At 36.9% G+C, this 12186-nt stretch overlaps 1 protein-coding gene and 1 pseudogene across 1 annotated transcript in view; both read left to right on the top strand.

Annotated features, from left to right (window-relative positions):
* The window catches only part of LOC103251859 (SHC SH2 domain-binding protein 1-like), a gene marked incomplete at its 5' end in the record, with an annotated part of 26153 nt that extends 22846 nt beyond the window's left edge, over positions 1-3307 (top strand). Inside the window, 3 exons of the mRNA XM_008050481.2 lie at positions 807-893; positions 1250-1391; positions 2772-3307. Coding sequence (XP_008048672.1) covers positions 807-893; positions 1250-1391; positions 2772-3097 — 555 coding nt within the window. The remainder of the gene's footprint in view (positions 1-806; positions 894-1249; positions 1392-2771) is intronic.
* A 5634-nt stretch (positions 3308-8941) lies between these two features.
* LOC103251858 lies at positions 8942-11340 on the top strand (annotated as a pseudogene).
* The last annotated feature ends 846 nt before the right edge of the window (positions 11341-12186 follow it).

The raw sequence follows: 12186 nt of genomic DNA, 5'->3' as shown, positions 1-12186 counted from the left end.
GGCCGGGAGCGGCCACTGTACTCCAGTCTGGATGACAGAGTGAGACACCAATTACAAAAAAAAAAAAGTAAGGTCTTGCTTCTATCCTCAAATTAACAGTATTTTACTAAACTGAAATACTTTTCTGCAAATAATCATCTCTGAGAGAATGGTCATTTTGTGTAAGTATATCTTTCAACAAAATAATAATAATAATAATAATTTTTGAGTTGAAGTCTCACTCAGTTGCTGAGGCTGGAGTGCAGTGGCATGCTCATGGCCACCGCAGCCTTGATCTGCCGGGCTCAGGCAATCCTTCCACCTCAGCCTTCCAAGTAGCTGGAACTACAAGTGCATGCTACCACGCCCTGCTTATTTTTTGATTTATTGTAGAGACGAGGTCTCATCAGGCCGCCCAGGCTGGCCTTGAACCTCTAGGCTCAGACAGTCCTCTTGCTTTGGCTTCCCAAAGTGCTGGGATTACAGGCTTGTGCCACTGTGCCCAGCCTAACAAAATTATTAAAGGAACTTTTTTGGAGGCAAAATCAGAAAACTGATTCATCTAGAAAGAAAGAGCAGAACAGTAATCAAATGTTGACACTCCTGTGATGTTCTATATATGTGGTTTTTGAAAGTAATAAATGATCAACAACTTGCCAGAAATGGAACAAATGGAAATGTTGACTAAAAATACCTACTAAAACAGCTGTAAAACACTTTTTCTTTGTACTTTACATTTGTACTGTGTTTGAGGCTAAGAAATGACTATAATAAACCGCTTACAGTCTTGCCTTTTAAAAACTGACTGTCATTATCTCAAATTGTAGGGTGCTGGTATAGAAATATATCCTGGGAGTATGTGTACCCTGAGTGACAATGGGATCCATCACTGCAGGGATGGGGTCCTCATTAAGGTGAGCATCAGCAGAAGCACTCTGTTTCTAATGATTTCATCTAAGAAATTATGTTTTCTTAAACTCCCATTTGGGGTTCTATTGTTTTCTGTCTTTGAAAAACATTAAAAATATATAAATTGTAATAATATCAGTAGTTAGTGATTGAAGGTCTCTTGTGAGAATGCATTGTTGTTATAAGTCTGCAGAAATGACAGGAATGCTGTGTCACTCCGAACTCAGGCTATGCTACAACATATTTATAAACACAACTTTTCTAGTTTATTTGTAGAATAATGTGAAAAAAAGTCAAGATTTTTAAAGCAGGCAATGTTGAATATGACAGTTTCTTAAAACATTTGTTTTCAATGGCATAGGACTTCTTAGATGAACATTATGACATTCCCAAGATATCCATGGTAAATAATATTATACATAATAATGAAGGCTATGGCGTTGTCTTGGTGAAACCAACAATTTTCTCTGACCTGCAAGAAAATGCCCAAGATGAAACTGAAGGTATGCTATATTTAATTTTTAAATATAAAAATCAGATCTAATTTACTTACTTTCAGCAATTAAACTCTGATTAAGAATCTGAATTTTCCTCCCCTCTTTAAAAAAGATTGCTAGAATGTGCTTGGGCATGGAGCGAAGCTTGGTAAAGCTATAACATTGTAGAATCTCAGGATGAAAAACTTTTAAGGTCAACTAGTTCAACTGTTCATTCAGAACCTTGATGTTGTGGTTTCTGTGGTCCAGCAGTTCCCTGGCATTGAAATAAATGTGCCAGTGTGTGTTTACTGGAGGGGATAGTGGAGTTTGTCTCTGTTTTTTATTGGTAGAAGTAAATATCTCCTTACCACCTACTTTTCTTAGCAGCAAAGGTGAGCTAACTCAGTGGGAATTCGTGAACTTCATGCCGTGATGCAAATCACTATTAAATCTTAGTCATAGAGAAGGATTAAGCATTGATGTGGATGAGGAAAGTTTAAAGCAGTTTGCTTGTTTATTTATTTCATTAACTTCTCAGGTTGAGAAAGGAGTTTAAGGTGTAGTTCTTGTCATCCTTCAGGATCTGCTCTGTGAATTTTTTATTTCCTCACAGTTCTCAAAAAGGTGAAACTGAGGTTTCAGCCAGGCAGGACTCTTATCTGAAAGCTCTGGTGGAGGAATCTGCTTTCAAACTCATTCATGTAATTTACTGGCAGAATTCGTCCCTTTAGGTCACAGGACTGTGATCTTTGTTTTCTTGCTGGCTGTTGGCTGGGGCTTGCACTCAGCTCCTAATGGCTGCTCTCAGTCCTTGACTCATGGCCCCTCTATCTCAATGACAGAGAATCGCTGTCAAGGCAAATCTCTCATGCTTTGAGTCTCTTCAACTTGTTCTTTTGCAACTAGCTGGAGAAAATGGATCCATAATCTTAATTACATTGCAAAATTATAATGCAAAAGCATTTTGCTGTTTAACAGTCATGAAAGTAGTACTAGTGAGTGGGGATCATGGTGCCCATCTAGAATTAGCTGCTACATTGGGGGTTCATTTAAGAAAAGTAGCATTGTCTCATTAATCTTTCTGTCCTAGCTCTTAGCAACAGTGCTTAGCATCAGATAGTAAATATCCAGGAAATGTCTATGGAGTAAATGAGGTTCTAGGATGAAAAGGGTATAAAGAGTTCAAAATTGGTGATCTTGTGTAAGTGTCAGGAAACCTTGACATAAAAGGCAAGACAGCTGCTCATTGAGATTCTTATGGTAAAGAATTTGTAAAATCCAGTTAGACAGCAGGAATCCTTGGCAGAAAAAGCTTGAAAGCTCAAAAGACTGTGTAGAAATATGTTTTACTTGGATTAGCGTGTATATTTAACCTTATTTGTTATAATTTATTTGTTTCTCCAGAAAACAAAGCACTTAAAATTCAAACAAGTGGAGAGACAGATGCAACTGAAAGAGTGGATCTAGAAGAGCTGATTCAATGTGCAACTGATAAAATGGAGCTTTATGCAAGATCTGACCTTTCTGATCAAGTAGAGGGAAATTGTGAAATTGTAAATGAACTAGTTGCTATCTCCACTCAGAAAGGCCAGATGAAGAAGAAAAGGTTGAGTGAACTAGGTATCACACAAGCTGATGACAACCTAATGTCACAGGAGATATTTGTTGGAATTGTGGGGAATCAGTTCAAGTGGAATGGGAAAGGGAGTTTTGGCACATTTCTTTTCTGACCACAGTGTAAATAGATCACAAAATATTGGATTTTGCACATGCTGCCCTGAGAATCACAGTCATTGTAGTTTGCTTTTTTTCTTTATATTTGATATATTGATTGGGCTTGAATTAAATGTAGATTTATTTCTATTTGCAGGTGTTGCACATAAAACACTCCCTCTTTATAAGAAAGATCGTAGAAACATATAAAACAGAGACTATTTGGAGATATATTGTCTGAAAGTCTTGCTTTCTTAAACACATAGTTCTCTCACATTAAGCCTTTTACAAACCTAGTGTAATTACACTTTAATCCAGCACTTCAGAGAGGAGGAAGAAATGAAAAGAAAGAGGAGGGAATGCAAGATGAGTGAATAAAAATGCAATAGGTACCACATGTGCAGTATTCTTCTTAGGGTTGTTTTTCATCACAATTACAGCAAGTCTGATTTCCATGCAAGTGTTTGTGTAATACTTGTCTTAAAATAAGAGCTTTAATGATTGGGACGTTGTCTGCCTAATCTCACTTACTGAGAATCTGAGTGGGATGTATTTTTTTTTTTTTGAGTTGGAGTCTCACTCAGTCGCCCAGGCTGTAGTGCAGTGGCACGTTCACGGCCACCCCAGCGTCAACCTGATGGGCTCTGGCCATCCTTCCACCTCAGCCTTCCAAGCAGCCGGAACTACAGGTGTGCACTACCATGCCTGGCTAATTTTTTGTTTTTTGTAGAGACGAGGTCTCACCAAGTTGCCCCGGCTGGTCTTGAACCCGTGGGCTCAGGCAATCCACTTGCTGGGATTACAGGCTAAGCCATTGAGCCTGGCCAGGATGCATTTTTATGTTGAACTGTGCAATCATCAAAACAACAATAGATAGCATAGCAGGTCTGAAACAGAAATGAAATGTGTTGTTCAGAGCTGATGTGTATTTACAGCATTTTCACTATTGCTGAATGTGAATTATTAAAAAGAAGATATTTTTCTTTAACTGTATTCTGACCATATTTCTTACACAGTCAAAATGACAACCTACTATGTGATCTTGATATTATATGTGACATTAATATGCTTACTGATTAAAATTATAGTGATGAAATCATAACATTAAATCTCGTTATGTTTTTTTCAAACCCACTATGGGTCATAGTGTGTCATTGTAACATAATGTGATCCTTTGAAGAATGCACAATATTTTGGTATCTTTTTAGTGTTTCAGAAAGACACATTTTTCCCCAAATGTGGTTATGTTTGTTTCTTAAGTTTGAAAAAATAATAGTTCTTACCTTTCAGATACTACTAAATGTGGAAGGAGTTATGCTAGATTTTTCTTAAACATTGATTTATGTTAAGGTATTTCACTTATTATTATTATTTTTTTTTAGTAGGCGTCTCATTCTGTTGCCCAGACTGGAGTGCAGTGGCACGCTCATAGCCACTGCAGCCTCGACCTGCTGGGCTCAGGTGATCCTTCCACCTCAGTCTTCCAAGTTGCTGGAACCACAGGCACTTGCCAACACACTTGGCTAACTTTTTAATTTATTGTAGAGACAAGGTCTCGCCAAGTTGCCCAGGCTGGTCTTGAACCCCTGGACTCAGGAAATCCTCTCACCTCCACCTCCCAAAGTGCTAGAATTACAGACATGAGCCACTGCACCTGCCAGATAGCAGAGTTTTTAAAAGTACTGCCTATGAATTCTGCATCAGCTGCAGCCAAATATTGATTTAAAACCATTTATTCAACTTTTAAAAAATCAAACTGGTTTTTCAATTGAATTTCCACTTTATCTTAGAATTTATATTTTGTCTTTTGTAGCTTGCTAGAATATTAAGGCAGTGATATGTAGCTAGGAGTAAAATAATACCTTCCTTGTTCCTTTTATAGCTTAACAGTTTTTTAGATTTTATTTCTGTTTTAGTTTAAATCTAAACTTACATTAATTTTTATTCATGTGATCAGTTATTAGTAAATATGCCTAATGTGCTCTTATTTATGTAGAGTATGTTTTGAGAGGTAAACATGTTAGTTGACATAGATAGAGGGAGCATAGCGAGAGCCCTGGAAGGATATAGATTTCTTTCTTTCTTTCTTTCTTTTTTGAGTCTGAGTCTCACTCTATCACCCAGGCTAGAGTGCAGTGACATGCTCACAGCCACTGCAGTCTCGACCTTCTGGGTTCAGGCAATCCTGCCTCAGGCTTTCAATAGCTGGAACTATAGGCACACACTGCCACACCTGGTTAATTTTTAAATTTCTTATAGAGACGAGGTCTCATCAAGTTGCCCAGGCTGGTCTCGAACCTGGGGGCTCAGGCAGTCCTCTTACCTCAGCCTCCAAAAGTAATGGGATTACAGGCTTAAGCCACCATGCCTGGCTGGGATATGGATTTTACATTTGGGGTGCAAACACTGAAACACTGACATGGAAAAAGGACGATCTTCCATGTTGATTGAGTTACTATGCGTCCTGTTCTTATGGTCCATTCTGCAAAATTCTGTGCCTCCATTTGGGTATTTTTTAAAAGTTTGAGCTTCTTTAGAAATATCTCCCTTCTTTAGTTTCTTGTTATATTATTGCATCACAGATATAAACATGACTGTATTTTCAAAAACTGCCCAGAGATTTCAAGTGTATAGACTCCACTTTTCTAGATTTGGCTTTTTGGAAGGAGATTGAAGAAAAGTTATATATAAAACACAAATGAACACTTAGAAGTAATGCCAAAATTATATTATTTATATTAATTATAATTTGATTTTGCCGTTACTATTTTTATTCCTTTTTAGGAAAAATATTCCACAGGCTTCTATGGAAATTAAGTTTGATGCTAAATTTTATGCATAGCATTTAATTTTCTAACATTTTATTTTCTGTGATTTTAAATATTGTTTGTATATGTAATTTTTAAAAGTCCTATATTTGTTAAAGTGAACATTCGCCTCTTTTCCCAGTTCTATTAATAGAAAAATATATACATTTTAAAAACAAAACCGGCATAATGTAATAATGCTCTGAAGACTTTATACTGTTTTCCCCTGATATACTATGTGTACATACAGATCTACCTCATTCTTCTGATGGTTGTGTTATTCTCTGTTGCCAGAATTCTTTCAGTTGTGAGTGACAGGCTTTATGAGAGCTGGTTCTTGGAACTAGGAAGTCTAAGGAAGATAGCTGATTTTTGGAACCATCTTTTTAGTTCTGCCTTCCCTGTGTTGACTTCATTCTCAGATTGGCCTTTACCAAGTAGGCAAAGGTGGCCTTCAGCAGCCCCAGTTTTTATGGACTCAAAAGGAGAGAGAGACCCCTTTCTTTTAGCATCTGCTCATCTGCTTGTCCCTGCCTGTATTTTGTGCTTGTTCTTTGACCAGTCACTATAAACCAGAGGAATGGAGTCATATGTTCCCATTGAATCACATTTCTATCCTTGTGACTATAGGGAGTGGAGCCTTGTGAATGACTTCCTCTAGGTGATGGAAGGGCAGTTCTAGAAGAAAAAGAGGGTGTCTTACTAGAACAAAGTGGAAGTACTGCTTTGCAGGCCAAACCATAGATGTCTGCTACATATTGATGAGTTATAACATAACCTATTCCTTGTATTGATGGACATTCAAGTTTCCAGTTTTTCATTATTACGAATAGTTACATTAAAAAGGATGCAAAATGTAATATTTTGTGTCTTCTCTAAGAATTTCTATTGTTGGATTATGGAATGAAGACTTTTTGGGTTTGAGGGTTGTGGATTTAAAATTTTGATAGCTATTGCCAGACTGTCCTCTAAAAAAAGGTGCTGGTTTATACTCCTACCAACAGTGTATGGAGGTGACAATAACACTGAATATTGTCAATTTAAAAAAATGCTTCTCTGAATGAAAAAACATTTTAATTTGTATTTATTTGATTGCTATTATTTTGTTTATTTCATCATTTACTATATTTTCACATATTTTTCTGAAAATTGCCTGTTCATATCCTTTGCCTGTTCTATTGGGTTGTTTAACTCTGTTGTTGTTTGGTAGGAGTGTTATATAGTGTGACTTTTGATCCTTTAATTTTAAAAATATATATATGTATCACTTTTTATATATAAAATTATGTGTGTAACATACTCATTATTGTACTTATAAGTATATTGTACTTGTAGGTATAAGTATACTTTTAAGTATGAAATATGTACAATGAAGTTCTTTGCTAACTTGCTGCTTGATTCTTTTTTTTTTTTTTACATTTTTTTTTCTTTATTTTGAAGATGTGGAGTACAATTCAGGGTTAGGTATACAGATGTTCATTATGCAGGTCCCCTTGCTGATGAGGTGTACCCCTCCCTCCCCTGGCAGTTTCCCTCAACTGCCAATCCCACCACCCCCTGGCAGTTTCCCATTACTGCCAATCCCTTTCTTATAGTATTATGATAATTGTTCAAGGTTCACTTATGAGTGAGAATATATGGTACTCTGTTGTTTTTGTGATAGATCACTGAGTATGATAGACTCTAAATCCATCCAAGTTGCTGTGAAGTCCATATGTTGCATGATTCTAAATTATCTATGTTAGTTCTTACCTTGTAAGCATTTTGCAGAGTGAGAAGTTATTCATATTCCTTGAAAAATAGTTAAATAAATTTGCTCCTTGTTCCAAATTTAGAAAAACTCCTTGTTTTCTAAGTGCTAAAATTAACTATAGTCATCTGTTTTAGGTCAAGGAATAAAGCACTTTGAGAGAGATTTAAGTTAGAAGGCATTTATTGGTTGCAGTTAGAGACTTGCTGCCCTGAGTTGTTCAGTGCAATAAGATTATTATGGCCAGCACTTTATGCTAACTTGCTAGATGTGTCCAAATTATCTGCATTAGTGTTCTCTATGTAAGCATTTAGCAGAGGAAGATGTTACCAAGTTTTCTTTGGCAAATACTTGGGCAAACATTTTTCTTGTTCCAAATATAGAAATCCTACATGCACACCAAGGGCTAAAATGTGCTGTAATTATTTGTTTTAGTTCATGGAAAGAAGGACTTTGAGAGAGATTTGAATTAGAAAGTATTTTTTCATTGCAGTTACAGAGACATGCCGCATTGTGTTCATATTCAGTGAAGTAAGTTTATAGTGGCCTATTCCTGCATAGAACGAGTTTGTATGCTGACATGCTGAATACATCTAAATTATCTACATTAGTGCATACTTTGCATGCATTTGGCAGCATAGATCACTTTCACATATAGTAAAAAAAATGTTTCTGGTTCTAAATGTGACCTACAAGCGATAGATTCTTCTAGTTACACAAATATTTCTGGCTTAACCTACAGAATGGCAAACCACTCTGTATTTTTTGAGTGAGTGGAATACTTTCAGCCACAAAAACCGTGCTAGGTCACTTTTGGGAAAAGTTAAAAGGCTTTTCTTTTCCCATTGAAGGCATAAGGAGCTACATCCATGTTTAAAAAAAAATGCTTGTATGCTAAGTGCTGAAATATGTTATAATCATTTGTTTAAGTTCATGAAATGGAAAACGTTCAGAGAGATCCAAGTAAAAGAATTTTTGAGTTACAGTTACAAGGACATGCTGCACTGTGCTATTCAGTGAAATAAACTTATTATGACTGTCCTACATAGAATGAAATTCTAGGCCGACTTGTTGGATATGTCCAAATTATCTGCATTAATTCTCTCTATGTAAGCATTTTGCAGAGCCAGAAGTTATCCAGATATTTTTGACAAATAAAGAAGCATGCTCCTTGTTCCAGATTTAGAAAAGCTTCTTACATGTTAAGTGCTAAAATGAGCTATAATCATTTGGTTCTTGTCATGCAATAAAGCACTTTGAGAGAGATTTTAGTTAGAAAGCATTTTTTGGTTGCAGTTAGAAACATGCTTTCCTATGCTATTCAGTGCAATAAGATTAATCATGAATCTGGGTACAGTGGCTCGCATCTGTAGTCCTAGCACTTTGGGAAGTAGAGGTGAGAGGATTGCCTGAGCCCAGGGGTTTGAGACAAGCCTGGGCAACTTGACAAGACCTTGTTTCTACAGTAGATAAAAAAAATTAACTGAATGTGGTGATTCACGCTTGTATTTCCAGCTACTTGGAAGGCTGAGGCAGAAGGATTGGTTGAGTCCAGCTGGCCGAGGCTGCAGTGGCCATGAGTATGCCACTGTACTCCAGCCTGGGCAGCAGAATGAGACTCTGACAAAAAAAAAAAGATTTTCATGGAAAATTTTGCATAGAATAAAATTATTTACTAACTTGCTGTATGTTTCTAAATTATCTGTTTTGGTTTATTTTTTGCAGAGCAAGATGTTAACAGGATTTTTATGCAAATAGTTACGTAAACATGCTTCTTGTTCTAAATGTAAAAAAAAACTTCTTATACTCCAAGGGTCATCATGTTCTATAATTATTTGTTTTAGTTCACAGAAATAAGGACTTTGGATGAAATTTAAGTTAGAAAACTTTTTTTATCCCAGTTTTTGAGACATGTAATACAATGCAATGTGTAGTTTTAAATATTAGAGGTTTACCTAAAGTATTTTCATGAATAAAAGAATCTATTGCCTTGGGCCATACTTAAAGTAGAGTGCGTGCATGACTCTGTACTAGTTAATTAAACAGACATTGGTAACTTCTCATTCTTTTACATTTTACATAGACTCAACTAAATTGGAGAATTTGGAAACCTCAGCCGAAGTGTACGTGGCATGCTGGTGTACCACCCTAAGCCTAGCAATCTCTATTGCACAGTAAAACATGTTTCTGGAAATATAACTCCAAAAAAGTTTGTTACTTTACTGTATTTTCACCATGCTTTATTCACCAAACTAACATAAATGTTCATTTTACACACATTTGTATTTTCTCATTGACTTCAATGGGAACATCTAAGGTTGTCACTCAGCTTTCTTCAAAAGCAATTTTGCAACTTCATGTATGTGAAAGTGTTTTACTTGCTGAATGAAAACTGTGCTTTTAGATTAGGTAATATTACAAACTTTTAATGGGTGGAATTATCAGCCACCTGTTGACTGCAAATAAAGGAAAAATTCTGTTTCTGAAAATGTGCTTGAAGGGAGTTTTGATATCTGCTCTGCCAAACTCTGATCTAGAGTGAACGCAGATAATGTGGAAAGTGGGTTAGCAAAGAAGTACGTTGTATGCGAGTGTGCAACTATAAGGGGACTGTACTGAATACTACTGGGTAACATTTGTGTAACTAGGAAAAACAAACAACATAAACTACATTTTAACTTGCTTGTCTCTGAAGTGCTTCATACTGGGAAATAAAAGAAACGATCTTCACTTGCGTGTGGCTGTTACCCCACCCTGATCCAGCACAGGACCAGGTGCAAGTGCAGCCGGGCAGTGAAGCCAGATGGCGTTGGTGGGAAGGAGACCTTCAGCGGTTCCCTGGCTGTGCGGGGACCGGCATCAGGTCAGAGATTTGTGTAACACCAAGTTACTGTAACCTGGGAAAAGCTACCAAGGATGTCTTCTACAAAGGTGGCATGGTCAAGATAGATCTGAAAGCCAAGTCTTGTAGTGGAGTAGAATTTTCTACTTCTGGTTATGCTTACACATTACAGAGAAAGCGTCAGGCAACCTAGAGACCAAATATAAGGTCTGCAACTATGGACTTCACCCAAAAATGGAACACAGACAATACTCTTGGGGCAGAGATCTCTTTGGAAAATAAGTTGGCTGAAGGGTTGAAACTCTCTTGATACCATATTTGTACCAAACACAGGAAAGAAGAGCAGGAAATTGAAGGCCTCTTCTAAACAGGGTTGTTTCAGTTTTGGCAATAATGTTGATATAGATTTTTCTGGGTCAACCATCTATGGGTGGGCTGTGTTGGCCTTTGAAGGGTGGCTTGCTGGCTATCAGATGAGTTTTGACACAGACAAATCCAAACTGTCACAGAATAATTTCACCCTGGGTTACAAAGCTGCAGACTTCCAGTTGCACGCTCATGTGAATGATGGCACTGAATTTGGAGATTCTATCTCCCAGAAGGTTAATGAGAAGATTGAAACATCAAAACCTTGCTTGGACAGCTGGCAGTAATGACACCTGTTTTGGCATTGCTGCTAAATACAAGCTGGATTGTAGAACTTCTCTGTCTGCTAAAGTAAATAATGCCAGCCTGATTGGACTGGGTTATACTCAGACCCTTCAACGAGGAATCAAACTGACCATATCAGCTTTAATTGATGGAAAGAACTTCAATGCAGGAGGTCAGAAGATTGGGTTGGGTTTTGAACTGGAAGATTAATGTGGTTTGAGTAAAGCATCAGATGTGTTCCTGGAAGTGAAGAGAAATGAACCCACTCTTGTAGGCCGTTTTTTAGGCCGTTTTGGCCTAAAAATTCTTCTGTGAAATTTCGAAAGTGTGAACTTTTTATTCTTCCAAAGAATTGTAGTCCTCTCCACATTGAAGTTGAGATTGCAAGTCCATCCTGAGGGAGGAGCTTGAAGGCATTCCTGGAAGTTGTCATGTTTGTGCCACATTTCAGTTCAGTTCTGCAGTGTTAATTTAATGTGTTCCTCAGTGACAGTGTAATGTCATGTTTCAGGAGAGACCTGACCCTCCAAATTGTACATCACGTCCTGCATGTCCCACCCCACTTTTCCATGACCTTTTAATATAATTGGTCTCTGTGCTATAGTGGGATCTTTGGTTTTGCATCACAACAAAATAAAATAAACCCATCACAACAACAACAACAAAAAGAAATGATCTTAATTAACACTAACACTTAGGATACAAACAGTGTTTCTATATAAATGTGTGTACTCTCCTTATAACTTCAATGGGGAGAACTTTCTACTTTTAGAAAAAGTAACCTAGCAACTTCTTTTGTGGTTCCAGATATTCAAATCACTGAAACAACACAATGTGTAGTTTTTACATATTATAGGTTTGCCTAAAGTATTTTCATGCAAGAGGGAATCTGTTGCCTTAAGCCATAATTAAAGTTCATGACTTAACTGTTCATTAAATGTGTATTAGTTACTTCTCACTCTTCCAAATTTTACATAGGTTCTACTTAATCAGATAATCTGGAAGTATCCTCCAACTTGACATAAAAGTATGTAGCATGTGGATGTCCCATCCTAA

Source organism: Carlito syrichta, unplaced genomic scaffold (genome assembly GCF_000164805.1).
Source record: "Carlito syrichta isolate Samal-C Ts95f unplaced genomic scaffold, Tarsius_syrichta-2.0.1 Scaffold147384, whole genome shotgun sequence".
In the NCBI taxonomy this organism is placed as follows: domain Eukaryota; kingdom Metazoa; phylum Chordata; class Mammalia; order Primates; family Tarsiidae; genus Carlito; species Carlito syrichta.
Note: the sequence above shows the minus strand (reverse complement) of the source record. Positions and strands in the feature narration are given on the sequence as shown.